Source organism: Tenrec ecaudatus, chromosome 14 (assembly GCF_050624435.1).
Source record: "Tenrec ecaudatus isolate mTenEca1 chromosome 14, mTenEca1.hap1, whole genome shotgun sequence".
Classification (NCBI taxonomy): Eukaryota; Metazoa; Chordata; class Mammalia; order Afrosoricida; family Tenrecidae; genus Tenrec; species Tenrec ecaudatus.
In genome coordinates this window covers 14,729,165-14,750,078 of record NC_134543.1, presented here as the reverse complement: position 1 = coordinate 14,750,078, position 20,914 = coordinate 14,729,165, and the positions used below count along the sequence as shown (strand labels likewise).

General features: G+C 46.6%; 1 protein-coding gene across 1 annotated transcript in view; it reads left to right on the top strand.

Annotated features, from left to right (window-relative positions):
• Nucleotides 1-20,914, top strand: part of TTC8 (tetratricopeptide repeat domain 8) — a 56,684-nt gene that overhangs the window by 7,243 nt on the left and 28,527 nt on the right. The window contains exons 2-6 of the mRNA XM_075531054.1: nucleotides 12,264-12,384; nucleotides 14,435-14,498; nucleotides 14,596-14,755; nucleotides 14,972-15,061; nucleotides 18,199-18,243. Of these exons, the coding sequence (XP_075387169.1) occupies nucleotides 12,264-12,384; nucleotides 14,435-14,498; nucleotides 14,596-14,755; nucleotides 14,972-15,061; nucleotides 18,199-18,243 (480 nt within the window). The remainder of the gene's footprint in view (nucleotides 1-12,263; nucleotides 12,385-14,434; nucleotides 14,499-14,595; nucleotides 14,756-14,971; nucleotides 15,062-18,198; nucleotides 18,244-20,914) is intronic.

Here is a 20,914-nt window from a genome sequence, read left to right as displayed (position 1 = left end):
TGACTGGGCACCAAAGGGAATGGGACCGCTCTTCCAGGCAGAGGCGTGACCTAGAGGGAAGGCTGGCTCCCACAGCTCAGCCCATCATCCCGATTAGTCGCCTAATCTGATTACTGCTCTTTGCCTTCCATATGTTAGATTCGCGGCCTAAAACCAGCTCTGCTTCTCCAGCTCCCTTGTCATGAAGCAGCGTGGCTTTCCGATACCGGGATTTCTCAAAGAAAACCTGCCTTCAGCAGTGGGGTTGATGGATGCCTGATGATAGATTCGTCAGCTCCTCAAACCAGGGATTCTGGGGGTGGGCGCCTTAGCTTTATGTCAGAATAGGGATAAGAGCGTTTCCTAGTGCCGCCATTTCTCCTTTCTCCCGCCTCCCCCACCTCTGCTGCTGCTGACAGGTGACAGGAGGGGCTACACTGGCTGAGACAGAAGATAAGGAACCCAGGCTTTCTGTTGAGCTAGGACTTAGTAGCTGGTTGAGACAACGGTGTGGTGATCCAAGCCCCCAAAACCTGTTGGCTTGATTCTCTGTTTCCTCTTGGGGGCCACAGGCTCAGCTGGACGTCACCCTTTGGTGCTGTACACTGTAGGCAGTTTATTTTGTGAAGTTGTATTTCTGTTGAATCAGATGGGAGCCTTTCCTACCAGATCATCCACTTCATGATTCACTTCCACTTTGTTTTTCCTTCCTGGCTTATTGTTAAATTCCTAATAACTGAGCTGAGGAGACTCATCAGCCAGAGCTAAGGACTGGTGGCAATTAAGGAGCCACATTCGGAGCTATGCGGAGGTGTAATTCCCAGGAGTAACAGCAAGGATGGGAGAGGAAGCAGCACCCTGGGGAGGAAGAAAGGAAGCAGCTGGTGTGATGCTAATGAGGATTTGCTGGTCTGAGCCAGGGTTGGTCCACTTCCGTAGTGCTTTCTCTTTTGCTCTGCACAGGGAGGATTTCATTTGTGCCCTTACAGCAGCTCTGGCACAGTAGTGGTTACACCCCGGGCTGATAGCCAACAGGTTAGCAGTTCGAAAGTTCAAACCCACCAGCTGCTCCTTGGGAGAAAGACGAGGCTTTCTGCTCTTGTAAAGATCTGCAGTCTGGGAAACCCACTAGTGCAGTTCCACCCTGCCCTGTAGGTAGGGTCACTGTGAGCCGGCGACTGGATGACAGTGGGTTTGCTTGTTGTTGCCTTTACTGGGAACAGTGTCTGATTACTCAAGTGAGGTAAGTGTAAGCATACTTGTGCTTACCACAATATCCATCATGAACAGTTTCCCAGGTTTTCCCCATTTTCAGAGATTCTGTTTCTAGGTTTGCCTGATCTCTCTCCCACCCACCTCCTCCCAGCACCTTTGTGCAGAACCAAATCAAAGCCTCCTTTTCAATTTACATTCCCTGTCAGGACCAAGATAAGTACCTGGTAAGCAAGATAAGCACGGGTTTGTATATGCTTACTTGTCAGTCTGTTGTGAGGTGCCACTGAGTCCCTTCCAGCTCATAGGCCCTATGTACAACATAATGCAATACTCCCAGTCCTGCGCCCTCCCGCACTGGTGTGGGGAGCAGTAACTGAGGTAAGCACAGACTGGCTTGTGCTTTCTTGCCTTCCTTGTTGGATACTCTGGCCCGAGTGGGAGTTAATTCTGAGTTCTGAAAGGGGGAGCGATAAAGTTTGGTGATCTTCTATCATTACCAAAATTTTTTTATAGATGGTTGGTGTTTGGGAAGATGGCTTACGCTCGATTAAGGAGGGTAGTGGCCAAGTATTCGAAAGAACTTTGGGAATGGTAGGTATGGCTAAGCCCGTTCCTTGGCCCAGCCCCTCTGTACCACAGAGCCCAGCACCCCCTGGCCCTGCACCAGCCTCACCGTTGTCGGTGGAGCCCGTTGTTGCAGCCACCGTGCCACCCCATCTCCTGAGAGGCTTCCTCTATTTTGCTAGCCCGCTATTTTACCAAGCACGGTGTCCTTCCTCAGGGATCTGGTCCCTCCTGAGAAAATGTCCAAAGTACATGAAAGAAAATCTTGCCATTCTTGCTTCTGAGGACCATTCTGGCTGTGTTTCCTCCAAGACAGGATTTGTTCATTGTCTAGTAGTCCATATTCAGTAGTCTTTGCCGCCACCATAATTTAAGCGTCGGTTCTTCTGCAGGCCTCCTGATGCAGTGTCCAGTGTCACAGGCAGGGGAGGCAATGGAACATACATGGGCTGGGTCAGATGCAGCTTTAGACCTCAGAGAGGACTCTTTGTTTTTTGTTTTTTTAACACTTGAAAGGGGTCTTTTGCAGCAGATTTGCCCAATACACTATCGTTTGATTTCTTGATTGTGTGTCCAGGATAGTTGATTGGGGACCCAAGTGAAATGACATGCGTGACACTGTTGGTCTTTTCTTCATTTATCATGATGTCTGTTGGTCTGGGTGTGAGGGTTTTGGTTTTCTTTACATTGGGTCGTAATCCATACTCACTGAGAGCTGTACTCTGTAATCTTCATCAGTAAGCGCGCTTTAAGCCCTTTTTGCTAACAGCAAGCAAGATTTGTGTCATTTGCATATCACAGGTTGTTAATGTGCCTTCCTCCAATCCTGATGCCACATTCTTTTTATAGTTCAGTTCCTGGATAATTAGCTCAGCACACAAACTGAATGAATGTGGTGCAAGGCTCTAACCCCATGCACACCTTGCTGATTTTAAAATACGCAATAGCCCCTGTTCTGTTCCAAACACTGCCTCATGGTCTCAGTACAGGTTATGCATGAGCATCGTTAAGTACCCCGAAATCCCATTCTTCTCAGGGTTAGCAACAGTTTTTGACCCACTGTCAAGTGCATAATAATTTCATAGTATGGGAATTATTAACTAATCTTAAAAATAAAGTTTTTATTATTAGTCCTCATTAACTTGATTTGGGAGTAGGACTAGACAACGATTGATGTCTGACTTGTTCAAGGTCATGCAGCTATGTAAGAGACTCCCTGGTGATCACGTTCATTTTTTTTTTTGACTCCAAGGTCAGGGTTGGTGCATCCCACTCAACTGTGCTGACACCCACTGAGAGAAATTGCATCACAATGCTGTCCTTGCTAGAGAGGCAAAGATGTGGGTGTCAGTGACTTTTTATTTTAATTTTAAAAAAGATTTGCCATATCGCCCAACAGAGCTATCCTGCCTCTTGACCTTCACAGTTCGGCAGCTGAAGACTTTGGTCTGTCCACTTCCTTCCTGTGACCCTACATTGCTAAGCCAAGTACACTCTTGATCTAGAGTGTCTAGTCTATGTTCAAGTCTGGCTCTATATCTTGACTGCTGATCTTTTTCATCTGTAAAATGCCTCAAAGGGGTATTGTGAGAGGTAATACCGGGAAATGACTGAAACCGATCTTGCTGGATTTTGATGTTTGCACCTGAGAGTCTGTCAGTTCCTTTTTTCTCGAAGGATTATTGGAAATGAGCATGAAATCATGTGGAGTATAGTCCATAAATCCTTGGCACATGATACTTCCTAGAACAATATCTTTCCCTTCTCTTTACTCATTCCTTATCTCCATTCTCATATAATTTCTGCTTTTCTTTTAACCTCGGTGCTACATCTGTTGTGTATAACTTGAGTCTACCATTTGATGTGTTGCAATCAGTTTGTCTGTCTTCTCCCATAGAATATAGGACTTGTTTCAGAGGACAAAAGGCACCCCCAAAGCTCAAGTATGGTGTACATTTACTAAGTGGTAAGCAGAACCAAGACCATGAGAATTCATCCAACTGAGAAAGACCATCGACAGGAAGTGTCCAAGGATTTACCTTACGCAGGACATGGGTGTACAGGGAAGTTGTCAGCAAAGCGAGATTGGGGGCAGATGAGCACATCCCAGTTGCAGGTCGGACGACAAGCAGGAATGGGACCGTGTCCATTATGTGAGAGAGCAGAGCTGTCAGGATTGGTTCAGGGCCCTCCCACCAAGGCATGACCAGGTGGTGGTAATCTGCTTTCCAATGTGCTCTGCCTGGGAGCAAAGCTGTTTACACTACTGGTTAGTCAGAGAGAATTCCAAAGAAGCTTCAATCCACACGGAGACATGAAATGGACATTGGGCTTGCCCTGTAAACCCGGAGCCTTCTGCCAACGTACAGCTCAGAATGGAAGCGCTGACACAGAGTTCCCCTGAGAAGGAGGCCCAGTGCCTGGAGCACCTTTGTGTTCTCACTCCTGACAGGCCCCCAAGGATGCCCGAGCCCAGTGACTGTGGTGGGATTTTCTCTGCTCCGCTGCCTCACACTCCCAGCTCTGCCTCCTCTTCCTCCTCTCCTTTCACCTGTCCCTCACACCTCCACGTTCTCTCTTCCTCGCCTTTCCCCCCAGATGTTCCTCACTGGTGTGGTGCCTCCATCCTAGGCTCCTGTGGGCCCTAGGGGCAGCGAACTCTCCAAGGACATGGGCCCCGAAGCCTCTCAGCCGGCAGAAGAGCAAGCACGCCCTTTCACTGCCTGTCAGTGGCTTTCGTCCCGTCAGCTGGTTTCTTGTTCCTGTCTAGCTTTGTCTGCCCTCACCTCTGATAAACTGACTCTTCTCTTTCTGTATGGAATTTATCTGGTCTCTCTCCTAAGCTTTACTCTGCATTTCTACCTCTTTTAATTTATTTGTTTTATTTATTATGTATGTATTTTTTATTTTAATAAGTCGTTCTCTTGGGGGCTCTTACATCTCTTATAACCATCCATGCATCCATTGTGTCAAGCACATTTGGGCATATGGTACATCATCCTTTTCAAACATCTTTGTACTTGAGCCCTTGAGATCAGCTCCTCTTCCCCCCCCTCCATCCCCAGCCTTCCCACCCTCATGAACCCTTGATAAATTATAAATTATTATTATTTTCATATCTTACATCGTCCTCACCCTGGGGGGTGGTTACACATCAATCACTGCATTTGGTTCCCTTTCTCCCCCAACCTTCCTCTTTTCCATGAAAATTTTTTTTTTAATTTCTTTCTTTCTCTCTGAGTTGCACTGGCAAGAAAGAGCTTCTGGCTTCTCCCCCCTGCCTGTGTGACTGTCACATCAGCTAACAGCTTGTCTCCCTGTGTGTAAAATGGATAGAGGCGCCCTTGCCTCGCACAGGTGGCAGTTATGAAACTCAGGTGAGGTAATGGGCCATGCGTACCAAGTCAACAGAAGCAAGAAGTGTGAGGACGTGCAGGTACAAAAGGGCAACCAGAGGGCAGGGGATTACTTCTGTCACCTGCCGTCTCTTTCCCTCTTTCAGTCTCTTTCCCTGAGTCGGGACTATTCCCAGTGGGTGCCTGCTCCATGCTATAGTTATGTTTTGAGCTTTTATGCCTTCATGGCACAAGTAGCTAACATAGCTTCTTTTTGTGCTCTGAACGAGATTAATTAGCATTTTTACTGTATAAATTGTAATACTCTTCTATGTATATTATACTAGTTTTATCAGACTCTCGAGAATGTCAGGATAAAAAGTAAAATTGATGTTTAGATTACTTTATATTAAAAATCATTTTATTGGGGGCTCATACAGCTATTATCATAATACATACATGCATCCACTGTGTCAAGCACATTTGTATCTATGTTGCCGTCATCATTTTCAAAACATTTTCTTTCCACTTGAGCCCTTGGTATCAGCTCCTCATTTTTTTCCCCTTCCTCCCCCACCTTACTTCCTTCCCGAACCCTTGATAAGTTATAAATTATCATTATTTATTTATTTATTTCACAAGAGAAAAGCTTGTAGTTAGTTCAGGGATCGTTTGCTGGCCCTTAGGAGCGTTTTCCAGTCCAGTCTTTTGGGGCACCACGCCCTGGCTCCAAAGTCCACTTTCAGCATTCCCTGGGGACCTTGCCACTCCATTCCCTTGCTGTTCCGCTGCACTCCCCCAGTGATTTGCCTCGGTGTGGTGGGATCAGGTCAGGTGCAGTCCCCTGTATCGCCCTTAGTCACTGAGGGGCATCATTTCTCATAGTGGGGCCAGCCATGTTGTTCTCTCTGTGGACTGGAAATTATTATTTTTCCATGTCTTACACTGACCAATGTTTCCCTTCACCCACTTCTCTGCTGCCCATCCCCCAGGGAGGGGGTTATATGTAGGTTATTGTGATCAGTTCCCCCTTTCTCCCCCCACCTTCCCCTACCCCTCCTGGTATCACTAAACCCTGTGGGGTTTATCTGTCCTGGATTCCCTGTTTCCAGCTTGTATTGGCACCTGTGGACATGGTTTGGTCTAGCCAGATTTGTAAGGTAGAATTGGGATCATGATAGTGGGGGGGCCTGGGAAGCATGATATTTAGATCATTAAAAAAGTTTTATGGAGTCAGTTTAAATCTACCTACAAATATTTGGTTAGCCATTCACACTTTTAATTCTCAGGAACTAGTTCTTAAAATTGTTTCACTCCCTCCCTTCTTAATGCTCACCAGGAACCAGCTTCTGAGTCATCCTGGTCTCAGGTAAAGGCTTAGCTTCCCTGTAACCGTTAGATTAGAGGTCTTTGGTTGCTTTTGCTCAGCTGTTGTTGTAGAGTAGCCAACGTGCTGCCCATCTGCTTGCTTGCGGCCCTATATGACTGGCCAGACCTCCCACTCTCCCTCTCTTGTAGCTGGGTAAGTAGCAATAAAAAAAACATTTGTCACATCAACATTTTTTAATTGTACACATTCTCTGCTGTATGGAAGCAACTGTGTGTCTTAGTTCTTTTGTGTATGAAGGTAGCCTTGCCGAACTAAGGCACTTCTTGACTAAGACTTGGACCTTATGGGGAAACGACCATGATTGAGCAGAAGGATGAGGACTATGAAGAATGGGGGAAGGCAAAGGCTGCGGGGACAGGACAGGATGTCCTGAGTACAGAGCAGCCTGCCTGCTGAGAAGGGACCCTGGTGGTGCAGGACTGCCAGCTGCTAAGTCAGCATTTTCAACCATCTGCATTCTTGGGAGAAAGATGGGACTTTCTACTCCGGGAAAGGGTTCCAGCCTCGGAAACCCTCAAGGGCAGTTCTGCCCGGTGCTGCTGTGGGGTCGCTGTGACGTGAGTCCGCACGGGTTGGGTTTGGCAGCTCCCTGAGGGAGCAGCCTGCCAGCCAGCCACATCCACATCCGCTATGGAGAGAGCTTCTAGCTGCATGAGTTAGCAGATGAGGTGGGAGGGGACCCTGGGAAGAGGAGGTCTGGCTAAGGGGCCACTGGCCTGTGCTGTGTTTAGCTCAGGAGAGTTTCCCCGAGGGCGGGAGTAAGGAGAAGGGCTGGGGAAAGCCGTCCCTCCCAGAGCTGAAGTACGGAGAGCCAGGTGTTTGTCCTGTCTCGCAGGGCGGGGTGTAAGTGTTTTCTGTATAAAGCAACGATGGGGACTTTCATGTGGGGCTCCAATGCATGCTCCTCGAGCCTGTTAGGTGAACCTGTTAGGCTCAAAGTAACTGCCGACTAAACAGGCTCTGACTGGGTTAAGACACAGCGTGCCTCTCTTCTTTAAAGGCTAAGATGTACCTTTGAAAGTTCGTCGTCAGGATTTAGAAACAGAGATGGGTGCTCTTATTGTTTGTGTAATATGTATACGTGTCATCCAAGGATTTAATTAGTAAATAGAGTAAGGAATGTGACTCGATTTCAATAACTAGATTTGGATTACAATCAAATTTGGCATAAATTAAAATATTAATAGTTTGCAACGTGGGTATGATTTGAAAGTTCAAGCCGAGCAGAGGGGCTTGTGAAGAATCCATCTTTCTGATTTAGTGTTCGTTTGCAGTCACTATAGATGCAAGTAGGGAGCCCCGGGGATACAGTTGGGTAAGCGGTGGCCCACCCATCGATGACGGTTCAGACGCTCCGCGGGAGAAGGGTGAGGCTGTCTGCTCCTGTAGAGGTCTGCAAGTCTTTCTTGGAGACCCTCCATAGAATTGACTCTGTGGCAGAGGGCTTGGGCTGACAGACGTCATGATGTGAGTCTAGATTACTGAGGTCGTTGGGCAGTGAGTGAATCTAAACGAAGAAAGAGACCAAGCCTAACCGGATTCTTTGGAGCACACGCTTATGCTGTGGGGGTTTTTGTGTTTATTTATTTGTTTTCATGGATTTAGACCGTCAGAAGAAATAAGACTGGACGTTTAACACTTGAATATTTTTGTGCCAATATCAGTTTTCAAAGCAAGAGGCATCATGTCAGATGTTGCTGACACTTAAATCAGGTCAGATGGACGATCTTTCCCATAACCTGGTAGCAGAATGGTTTCCTGGATGCTGCCAGCTGCTGCCCCTGCATTCTGTGTTGGGAAGCATTGAACACCTTTTGTGCTCAGTAGAGCTGTTTTTCCTCTACCTTTCCAGGTGTTCATTGTCATCGTGGCAATTGGTGTCACCTTACAGAAAGTCAGTCTGCGTTTTCTTGATGCAGGTTTTTATTGCCTTAACAGGTCATGCAGGCTCAGTCCATGGATGGGTGCAATTGTGACACAGATTGAGGATTGACATAATTGGTGGAATGGATAATCAACTATGTCTTTTCCTAAAAACATTCTTCAACATCTATTTTTTAAAGCCAATTTCACCTTGTAAATACTGCCAAGACATAGATATTCATATGCCTTTACATCAGTAATAGGTTTTAAACTTCATGACTTCTAGTTCTTTATCAGCAAGTTAGAGATGTCTGTTACTACCAATTTGTATTTTCATTCAAATTCAAGGGCAGTTTGGGTCTATGGTCTTATGCCTTCCTTGCCCTGTATTTTATTTTAATCACCAATTAGTTCTGAACCTTTTTTTTTTTAAACAGACAGAGGATTTTAGGACTGAAAAACATGTTTGGCTTATTTCCACAATAAAAATTATGTATTATATTAAAGCCAAAGCCCCATCTGCTGTTTTCATTAAATCTCAAGAGTGGCTCACATTGCTAGGAGCAGGTTTTTGAATAAAGCTGATGTGTAATCAAGCAGTGACATGTGATTTTCAAGGTCATTCTCCCCCCCCCCCCTCTCTCTCTCTCTCTCTCTCTCTCCTGGTTGTTATTGTTGCTAAGCTAGAAGAAGAGCCAGGAAAACCAACTTTCTCCATCACTGGTAAACGTGATGCTGAAAAATGGCATAAGTAGGCTTTATTGCAGCTTTTTAGGAAGCCAAATATTCCAACCATTATCACTATTTCTGAAGAATAAGATTTTGAGATGAATTAAATACAGATAGATAGTATATAAAAATCTGTTATGGGATGGAAAACTTCAAGAAACCCCTTTCTGAAGTCTTTTTGTTTGGTGGGTATGGGGGAAAGAGTTCATTTCTCATCTTTTGTTGAGGTTTATGTAATCATTTTGTACCGCCTTACATTTAAGAGTAAGCGTTGGGCTGGTAGCCATCTGGTTGGTAGTTCAAGCCCACCAGCCGCTCCTCAGGAGAAAGCTGAGGCAGTCGTCTTCCCTAAAGAGTTACAGCCTCAGAAGCCCTGGGGAGCAACTTTGTCCCCTCCCACAGGACCGCCAGTCGTTGCAATCTGCTCGACAGCAGTTACATACATGATGCTGTGCTTATGAAAACTTGGCTTTGAGTAGAATCGGCTTGACCCACAAGCCCTGGCAGCACTGTAGGCTAGGCCTTGATTGGAGTCAATTCTGACTCATAGTGGGCCTATAGGCGTCCAAAAACGATTGTTCGCAAGCCTCACTAGCTCTTCACTGTCAGGTTAAAAAATCCATGTAGCTCCCTCCCGCCTTCCAGCATATACGGGCAGCCACCTGGCCCCCACCTTTTGTCCACTTTTCTGCTCCTGCTTTCCTTTCGCTCAGCCTGACCCATCGACCATGCCCAACTGCTTGGAGTTTCCAAAGCTCAGGAGCCTGCCTGTCACCGGCAGGGGCCAGCTGCTTCGCTTCTTCCACCTGCCCCCCCCCCCCCCCAACCAGCAGGATGCCCTTCCTCTCCTATCCTCCATGGCACATTGCTCCTGATTTCTGTGATTACACTGACCCTGTCAACTCTCAGTGCCCTGTCAGTGTGGACTCATAGTGACCCCTGTGGGTTTCCATGATCGTAGCTGTCTGCAGGAGCAGAAAGCCCAGTCTCCCATGGAGCTGCTGGCGGTTTTGAACAGCCGACCATGAGGATCACAGCCCAGTGTGCAGCCGCTCCACCCCAGGCGGGGCTCCGTTCACTCACTGCAGCACACTGAGATTCCTCAGAGCTCGGGCTACAACTGTGGCTCCACCTTCCCAGTCCCAGGACCTGGCGCAGTAGATGGACCTCTTACCATGGGAACTGGCCAACGTGGCCCACCTCTTAACTTTTCAGAATGGCTGCAGTCCCTCCTCCTGCCCACCAGGGAGCGCTGAGCAAGGAGTGTCCTTTAAAAGAAGAGAATCACCACTTGCCTGCAGGGTGGTGTCCTCGGGGGACTTAAAACAAATCAGGATGGCCTGTGTCCAGCTTTGGCCTTAAACTGTTAGCCACACCCAGTGATGACAAACGTCCCCGGCCCCTTGTGATAGTTGTGCAGATGTAGCCCCTTAACAGCCTCCAATTGTCTGGTGACCCCACGATTGGACGCAGTTCCATTGGGAATTGATGATAATCTGCTCGTTCAATTGTGTTAAGTTCCCATAAAATACCTGAAAGAGTTGATTGTAAATGATCCGATCAGAATCCAGGAGACTTCACCCAGGAAAGTATAAAGACCTTAACAACAGAAGCCACCAGCATGGAATCAGAAGTCACGTTGTGCTGCTGCTGTTCCCAGGGGCCTTCCAGTCCACTGCACAGCCCATTCCAGCCCTCCCCAGATGCCCCTGCTGTCCTGTCCTCCGTGCCACTTGCTGCTCCCCCAGCAGTCTCTGACTCCCCGTGCCCCCTCCCGCAGGACATCAGCTCTATCCCTCATTTGTCTCTGGTGAATCAAAAAGGTAAAGTGTGTGCACGGTTTCCTGTGGTTACCAAGAACCTTTAACTGTACGCACCTTTATGTCTAATTTTCCCCAAGTAGAGCAAGGTTGACGAAATAGTTTCCAGGTCAGATTTCTGAATTACCTTTTCCATTGTCTGTGCCCACCCACCCCCTAAGACCCGGTCTCTGTTGACTTGATCACCGGTCACCCAAGATAGCATAATTGACAACCAAAAACCAGTCGCAGTGCTGCTGAGCCCATGCTTACTCAGAGCAACCCCAGCGGGCCGAGTAGAAACTACGCCTGTGGGTCTTTATGGGAGTGGCAAGCCTCATCTTTCTCCCGTGGAGCAGCTCAGGGTTTCAAACTGCTGACTTTGTGGTTAGCAGCCCAATGCGTACGTAACCCACTAAGCCAACAACTTGTAACAACAGCCCCTTGCTGGTTAGGCCTTGGGAATTGGGAGAGACATATCTTAATTCAGTTTGGTGGTGCTGTCAGATAAGCATTGGACTGCTAACTGCAAAGTCCACTGTTCATACCCACCAGCTGCTCCTTGGGAGAAAGAGGAAACTGTCTGTTCACTCAGGGGTGGGAAATGTTTGGCCTGAGGACCTCATCAGGCCAAGGAAATCATCAATACCAGCTAGCATCGCATCAGGGGCGAGTTAGTTAATTGTCTGACCACTATGGCCCTTGGCAGAAAAATCGATCCCCCATCACTGCTATATCAAGTTGCTGAGCGCCAGAATCCACTCAGTGGCAGTAGGTTGAATTTAAGCAAGCTTTCTGAAAACCCTTCTGTAGCAAAGACCCTGGTGGTGTTCTCAATTCCAAAATGCACAGGGTAAACAGAGTCTGCATTCTGGGGAAGAGAAGGAGCTAACATGTATCCACATATTTGCAGTATTTGTCAGCTCTAGTTAGTGCATAGTAGCGGTAAACAGAGATGGCCCCGGGAGAAAGACGCGAGGAACGTCATTTCACAGTTGAAGCGTCAGGAAGGGCCCTGAAGGAGGAGGACAGAAAGAACTCTGGTTGCTGCTTATGAATCTGTCTTCACACGGTTATTCCAGTGAAACGTTTATGACCATCTTTTACTTGTCAACAGGACTGTTAGATAATTACCTGATAATTTCCACACTTCTGTTTATTAGGCAGTTGATAGATTGATTGGTGGTCTCTGCATGGATAGCAATCTTGACTTAAATTAGTTTCTTGACATAGTGTTTAAATTAGTACATTAAGTGGCCAATATGTTTAATGAAAAACACACACTTAAAAACAAACAAACCCTAATCACAAAGGTTGACTGGCTTCTACCAGCTTTGTAATTCTGCTGTTACTATTTAAGATGTGTTTTCTGTTATCCCCGGTTTTCAGGCTGCCTGGATTTTAAAAGCTCGAGCCCTAACTGAAATGGTCTACATAGATGAAGTTGACGTGTATCCGGAAGGAATTGCAGAAATGATTCTGGATGAAAATGCGATTGCTCAAGTCCCACGTGCGTATTGGTTTGTCAGCACTCAGGCGGTGTAGTGCGTTATGCACTGGGCTGCTAACCCAAGGGTTTGGCGGTTCAAACCCTCCAGTCGCTCCTCAGGAGAAGATGAGGTTTTCTAGTCCTTTAAAGACTCGCAGCCTCAGAAACCCAGAGGGGCCGTTCCCTTGTGTCCTATAGGCTTGCTCTGAGTCAGAATCAATTTGACAACAGTGAGGTTTGTTTTGTTTTGATTTATGTTTTTTTTCAAAATGAGATGCTATTAGGAGAATACCTCAGTGGTACATACCGTATATACTCAAGTATAAGCTGAGTTTTCCAGCACATTTTTAATGCAGTTTTGTGGTAAAATTAGGTGCCTCGGAGGATATTGGGGGGAGCTTATACTCGAGTATATACGGTACACGAAACAAGCTGTTACATCAAGTGGTCTCGATCCTCCCTTATAGCACAAAGGCTTTCCTCTGCAGTTCATTTAGAATAGCTTACTCTTAAAGTTTGCCCTCTGTCTACTGCCGTTTTCTAGTATTGTTAAATTCCCTGTTGCTAGTGAGTCGGTTTCACCTCATGGTAACTCCCTGTGTCTCAGAGTAGCTCTGTGCTCCGGAGGATTTTCAGTGACTGACGCTTTGAGAAGTAGATTGCCAGACCTTTCTTCCGAGGAGGCGCCTCTGGGTGGATTTGAAACTCCAACCCTTTGGTTAGCAGCTGAGCGTGTTAACCGTCTGTACTACCCAGTTCTATCTCATCCACTCGTCCAGTGCTGCAGCTGGGCCTTCTCTAGGGCCGATGCCCTAGAAACACGGGAGCTTCAGTTTCCAGGAATGGCCATTTGGAAAGCCCACTTGGGTGGCATATTGATCTTCTCTGATGATGGAGTGATTTGGCTGTATGCTGAGTGACGGCGTGGCACAGGGGCCCAGGCCTCAGGATGCCAGGGTGCTTGTGTGAGTGGCATAAGACAATCCCCATGACACATAGTGGTCTTGTCTAAACAGTTGTGAAAGTTCTTGGTCCTTGACCTCTTTCAGAAGGTTTTCAAGGTTCAAGTGGAAATTGAGGGGGAAATAGGTAAATGACTCATATTGAAATGTCTTTCTTGGCTTCTGATCATTTTGCTCTTTTGCAATTAAAATCTCTAAAGTCTAATGTTCTCATTAGTTTTGGGGGTAAATGAGCTTTTATTGGGAGGAGAAAAAGAAAATGAATTGTCCATGGAGAAACATCATTCTGAGTGTTGAAGCACGCCAATCTGGATGCTGCTGAATCCCAGTTCTCACTCACTGCCATCGAGTGGATGCCCTGTTTCTGAGTTTCTGACACTATAACTCTTGATGGGAGTAGCAAGCCCCATCTTTCTCCCAACCTGTAACCACTAAGCTCCACTACTGGGTTACGCTGGCTCCTTAAATCTCTGAGCATGAAAACGTGCCCCCACCACCTACTTTACAGACTTGTGTGGAGTAAATGTGGTGACGTTAGTAACAAGATCCTCACTCAAAACCCAAACTCGCTGCCGTTCCACTGTTCCAATCTAGAGACATATAGCACTGGGTAGAATTGCCCCTCTGGGTTTCTGAGACTTTAAATCTGTACGGGAGTAGTCTCACTTGTCTCCCTCAGAGCTACTGGTGGATTCAAACTGCTGACCAATGGGCCCCAAGAAACAACAGTTACTCAACTGACCACCGATTCAACTCGTATTGACCTAATAGGTCACAATATAGAACTGTCCCTGTGAGTTTCCAAGATTGTACCTCTTTATGCGAGTAGAAAGCCTTGTCTTGCTCCCAAGGGGCAGCTGGTGAATTTGAACTGCTGACCTTGCAGTTAGCCGCCCGATGTGTAACCACTGCGCCACCAGGGCTCCAGGTAACAAGACAGGCACTCAATAGATATCAGTCTGGAACACATTTTCTGAAAATGCATTTCTCACTAATAATGTCTCAGCCACCAAGCCAGCACCATTCTGATACTTGCACTTGATGACAGTCTTTCAGGATTGACAACCACCTAGTGGTCTCTCCACCGAGTTTGCCATTTCCTCTTGTAGGCCCCGGAACCTCTTTGAAACTCCCTGGCGCTAACCAGACGGGAGCGCCTAGTCCAGCTGTCAGGTATGCACGGCCCTTCTCCTTCCCCGTGTGAGCCCGCTGCCCAAGGACCTCCTTCCCTGCAGGACCTCAGTGTTGAACCAGTTGATGCTCTTTCCAGGCCCATCACGCAAGCCGGCAGGCCCATTACAGGGTTCCTGAGGCCCAGCACCCAGAGCGGGCGGCCGGGCACCATGGAGCAGGCCATGAGGACACCGCGGACTGCCTACACCGCCCGCCCGGTGACGAGCTCCTCCGGGAGGTTTGTCCGGCTGGGGACGGTGAGTGCTGTCAGCATGGACACAGCTTTCTGTCACGCAGTGTGGCCTCATTTCCCACTGTCCTTTGGGTGGAGAGTGACGTGGGAAAGTTGAAGGCGGTGCTTTTTTTTGGTCTTTCTAATGTTTATGCACCTTAAATTCAATTGATGTTTCAAGATGAAGTGTTGAGTTTCATGTTCGCTTTATCTACTCCCCTGTCCCCCCCCCCCACCTTAGGCCTCAATGCTTACAAACCCTGATGGGCCCTTCATCAATTTATCTCGACTGAATTTAACGAAATATGCCCAGAAACCTAAATTGGCAAAGGTAGGTACTAAACTTTCTTTTCTTTCTTTCTTTCAGTTATGGAGTCATTGTAGAATTTAGATCATAGTGGCGCGGTTTAGGAAATGCACTGTACACACTCGAGTACAAGCCGAGATTTTCAGCATATTTTCAATGTAGTTTTTGTGGTAAAATTAGGTGCCTCGGCTGATACTCGGGTCAGCTTATACTCAAGTACATAGCGGATGAAATTTTGTGAATGTAGGCCCCTGTCTCCTTTGAATAATCAAAGGAGGCTATTTGAATAACTCTTCGAAATAGTTAACTATTTCTAATACCACAATTTCTGTTGGTTTTGAGTTAGGAAAAGCCAACTGATCTGGTTCTAGATAGAGTGGGGGGCGGGGGAAATGTGGAACAAAAGTCAAAATCATGGAAGAAGATGGCCTTACTGGTCAGATAGAGACTATCAGGAACCCTAAGGCTGTGTGGCTCTTAGTCACCTGTCAAGTCTGGAAGTGAACTTGACATGGCTCAGTTCCACTGGGCGGTAAGGGGAACAGTAATGCTAAGGAGGTACCCTTTCAAGGTCAGAAGGGCAGCTTTTGCCCGAGGACCAAGTTCAGGAGGGCTCGGAAAGGAGCAGGAATGGGAACTGGAAACGGAAACACAGGGAGTAGTGGATTGAGTGGAGCTTCATTGTGGGCATTGCAGTCAGTGACACGAAACAAAATACGTCTGACTCGTTCAATGGAAACGGATTTGCCTGGAAGTGTTCCTTCCATTTGCAATGAAATTTTAAAAAATTAACTAGAAATAAAACATATAGACCATTACTATAAGGAATTCTTCTTCCACCGATAAAGAACAGTCATTTTTAACAAAGAAATCAGGTGTGTAGAATTGAATGAACATTTTAGGAGATTGTGTGAGTGCGCGGGTGTGCCCGTGTCTGTGGGTGCGTGTGTACACATGTGTGCCTGTGTGCACGCATGTGTGTGCCTGTCTGCACACATGTCTGCATGTGCATGTCTGTGCATTGTGCGCATGCCTGTCTGTGTGTGCATGTCTGTGCATTCTGTGCATGCCTGTCTGTGTGTGCATGTCTGTGCATTCTGTGCATGCCTGTCTGTGTGTGCATGTCTGTGCATTCTGTGCATGCCTGTCTGCGTGTGCATGCTTTTCGAACTGCTGGCCTTGCAGATCGCAGCCCAACATGTAACCATTATTCCACCAGGGCTACGTCCCTTTTTGATTTTCTCTTTTCCAACTTGGACTACTCTCAGAAGAAGATTCGTCTTTCTTTCTAGAGTTTTAGGATGGCCAGAAGTAGCCTTATGTTTCTTAAAAGGTGCACGTCTCCTAGTTAACCCATCAGGCATCTCAAGAAGGACTCGTGGCTGCATCAGTGGTTCTAACTGCTCCTTTGTCTGAGTGGGAATGAATATGACCTTCCTAATATAAAAGAAACACGAACGAACGTGGGATAAACAGACAGGAGCGCTTGGGCACTAGCTTCTCGGAGCCAGTTTGAGCTGAGCCCAGGTTCTTTGCTGGAGTGCTGAGTGCATCCCGGAGCTCAGCTCTACTGGTGTTTTTCTTATTTCCTGCACATACGAGCCATGACGCCGTGAAGCTTGACTCAGGGAAAGGAAAGCCACTCGGTGTGCAGGCCTTCCACGTGCTTGGCCGACGCTGCAATCCAGTTTCATCGACCAGCATTCCAGAGCTCTGCTTGCTGATGACACTAGAGTATTAAAAGAAGTGTGATGAAATAGACTCTTCCTCCAGCCACCCCTCCACATTTGAGATGACTGCTTAGCCAGTTGGTGCTATTGTTTCTCAACCCGTGATTGCTGGGCAATGGAGCCATTTCAGTTAAGATGCTTCCAGAACAGACCTTGTCCGTATTACCTGCTTTAGAAACTGAAATCGCAATCCCCGTGTGGTCTTTTCCACACTCGCATCTGTAGTATAGGCGTGAGTGGAACTGCTCCGTAGGGTCTCCTAGGTGGTAAGTTTTATGGAGATAGACAGCCTCATCTTTCTCCTTTGTAGCGGCGGGTGGGTTTGAACCACCAGCATTGCAGTTAGCCAAACTCGTAACCCACTGCACTACTAGGGCACCCCACTAAGTTTAGATAAACTAGATTTTGAGCTGCCTTGTAGTTTATTGTAGAGATAATGCCAGGGCATCCAGGCTTCTGTTAGCAGTCTCCACACCTTCCAGGGACACTAGTCTTTTGGCAAGTGTAAAATAATGCCCATGGGGACCCAGTACCACCCAGAGTTCACGCAGTCAGTGGCTGCTAATGTGGACCAGTTGGGCAAAGTATTGAAGCCATGGCTCTCAACCTGGTTAGGCATTAGAGCCACCTGGGGGCTTTAAAAACATGGCAAAAGCTCACTCTCTCAGAGATGCTGGTTTAATCAGTTTGGTTTGGGACGCACACCCCCATCCCAGGCAATTCCAGGGTACAGCCAGGGCTGAGGAGCACTCTGCTGAAGAGAACACTCAATAGACAGACCACACAAGGAGAAGTAGCCTTACAATGAAGCAAGGAAGCACCATGTGCTATGCGAACACTGAATGGTCATTGTTCTCATCAGAGTCACGGGAGACTGTATGTGATTCACTGCCATTGATTCAATTCTGACTCATAGCAACCCTCTAGGACAGAATAGAACGCTCCCTGGGGATTTCTGAGACTCAGTCTGTGCAGGAGTAGAAAGCCCCATCGTTCTCACACACAGCGGATGCTGACCTTGTGCTTAGCAACCCATCGCCTGGCCCATTAAAAAGTTGGCGGAACCCGTTTCATTTCCAACCATCCTAAAGTCGATCTTCAAGAAAGAAACCCCGGCTCGGCCTGTGTTGGTTTTTACTGACGTGGCCTGGGCAGTGTGGGAAGGATGCAGCTATGCGAGCCAGCCAGTGGGGGTGGGGGTGGGGGGTTCTGTGCAGACAGGAATGGGCTGTAAGTAGCTGTGGTCTTAATTGAATAATTGTCACAAAGATGACTCCAGCCTTGACGTCTAAATCCCAGGCACTTTAGAGTGGCCTGATATTTTGCTTCAGTATAGCTCAAAATAGCCTCTACCTTTGGATATAGCAACAGAGTGCGTTTGTGAAAATAAAGTCTAATGTATTTGGGGTTTGTTTTTTGTTCTTCTTGTAGGCTTTGTTTGAATACATCTTTCATCATGAAAATGATGTCAAGACCGTAAGTTTTGAAATTCATGCTCTTTTTTTTGTCTATTGTAATTTATTCTGACGAGATGTTTAGACTCTGAAATAATTGTATTTCTCACCTTATAAACCAGATGGCATTATTAAAGACCGAAGCATTATTAAAGATGCTTCCAGTTCCACTGCTACTGTCATTCGGAAACTGTGTGTAGATTCAGGTGTGAGAGAAACCGTGCAGTGGCTGTAGCACGTCAAGAGCTCCGTTGAAGGGCAAGATGCAGATAATTGGGAATCCCGTGCACCATCTTTGTGCTAAAGTTGGGTTTTTATACCATCAGCATTATTAATCCCCCCCCCTTTAGTTTGTAGAGTATACGACAGGTTCACAAATATACGTATTTCTGACTTTTCAGTCACACCTCCGCACCCATCACAATTCATGATGAAAAATTTTCAAACATAAAACGCCCCAAACTCCCTGATGTCGCGTTGATGCTGACTCCTAGCGACTCTGTGGGACAGAGTGGAAAGATGGAGCGAATATCACTCATCACGTAGCTTTAATCTTAATCACCCCCCTTTTTGCATTTTATTTTCCTGTGGTTGGGAACTGTGCTCTGACCAGAGCCTGCTGCTTATTTTCACATGTTGCACACACTCCTGCACAAAACTTTTGTAGAACACGAAATGAAGCTCTTTGCTTTGTTTTAACTCAGTGACAAGTAACGCATTGCTGCCTTCTCTGTGGTCCTTTTTGTTCGCGGGTTTATATGTCGATGGCTTACCTAGGTGCTTTACTCCCTGAGGTGTCGTTGAGTGCCTGTTGGGTGGAGCTGTGCTGCGTGCTGAGGGGTCTTACCGGAAGGCCAGGCCCCGTGTCTGTTTTCTGACCCTGTGACGGGTTTGCCACCTACCGTCACAGAGCAGATTGTTTCGGGGAGATGCGGTGTTAGGTTTGACCAGACACTCGCTTTCCTGGGTGGAAGGAGAATCTCCATAAGTGAACACAAAGCATATGCCTTTTTAATACTTTTTATATTTTCTTTAACGTCAGCTGGACCAAGTAAAGAGTTACGTTCTATTTCCAGCATGCTTAGAAGTAGGAGGCGGTCTCTGAATTTCTTTTCAAATTCAGTATTTCAGATACACCTGGGGAACATGGGACACAAGTCAGAGAATATGAAAACAAAAACCAAGACCGCTACGGAGAAAAGTAAAAGTGATCTTCCGTGGGAAGACAGAACTCCTCTACTTGAGTTCATGCTTCTCTTTTCTGTCTTGAACTGATAAAATGAAAGTGACGCACAGCCTATTGACTCTCTGTTTTCTAGAGACAAACGCAGGGAATACAATATCAGTAGAGATATGTAGAATATACTACACGGTATTTAAATGCTGAAAGTGGCATTTGAATATTAATAAAAAGGAAAGTTGATCTCTTATAGAAAGCCGCCTTTGAGTTCTTGAATTATCCTCTCCTCCTGTCTGAGGCTCCCCCCATAGGTCAGGGTAGGACTGTTCCTGTGGGTCTCCAAGATTGTAACCCTTTGCGAGAGTTGAAGGCCTCAACTGATGGAGAGCGGTTTTGAACTCATGACCTTTCAGTTAGCAGCCCAATGTGTTACCTCCTAGGCCACCAGGCCTCCCTCCTTTCCTGGTAGTATGGTTAAAACGAAAGTGGTGTGTAGGTTGGTGATTCTGCGCGATCTCTAATCCTATACCAGAACTCAAAACCAAACACACTGCCATTGAGTCTATTCTGACTCGGGGCAACCCTGTAGAGCAGGCAGAACTGCCCTGTGAGTTTCTGAGACTGTAACTCTTTGCGGGGGTAGAAAGCCTCATCTTTCTTTCCCGAAGCAACTGGTGGTTTCAAACTGCTAACCTTGCGATTAGCAGCCTAACTTGAAACCACTGTGCCCCTACTGCTCCTGCTCTATGCTCTTTACTTCATCCTCCTGAATGGTTCAGAGTGTAGTGATTGGAGCATTGTGGCCGAGAACATTTATTAGGACACTCAGCCGAAAATGGTTCGCAATGATTTGTTGTCTCTACCTGCCAAGGCCTCCGCTGTCCCCTGTGGGACAGTCCTGCCCTGTCACCTGGGGCCCCTGTGAGTCACTGTCGACCCCACACACCTCACAACCACAAGGCCTTTATTTCTCTCGAGACATGGGTTTGATTAAACTGTTCATAGATCTTTAGATGTAAGGACCGTATATACTCGAATATAAGCTGACCCGAGTATAAGCCAAGGTACCTAATTATTACCTGGGAAACCAGAAAAACTGATTAACTAGAGTATAAGCCTAGGGTGGAAAATGCAGAAGCTATTGGTGAGTTTCAATAATCAAAACAAATGAAAATAAAATTACTAAAAATTGAGACATCAGTGGGCTAATGTATTTAAATATTTATTTTGAATAAAAAACATAAATAAAAGGACAAGTCATTTGACATTAGTAAACCAGCACAATAAGTGGAAAATAGGTTCAACAAAAACAATAAGGTATCAACAATGATACCTTGAGAGTACGATTCCCTGAGCTCAATCAGCAACCAAGCTAAAATGTAAAAAGTTAAAACCCTTCAAAACTGGATTCCTCATCATCATCTGTATCCCAATGCAGAGCTTCAGCTGGTGTGAGGTCATCACAGACGCTGTCCTCACTGAGATCGCTGTCATCACCATCACTGCTGTCATT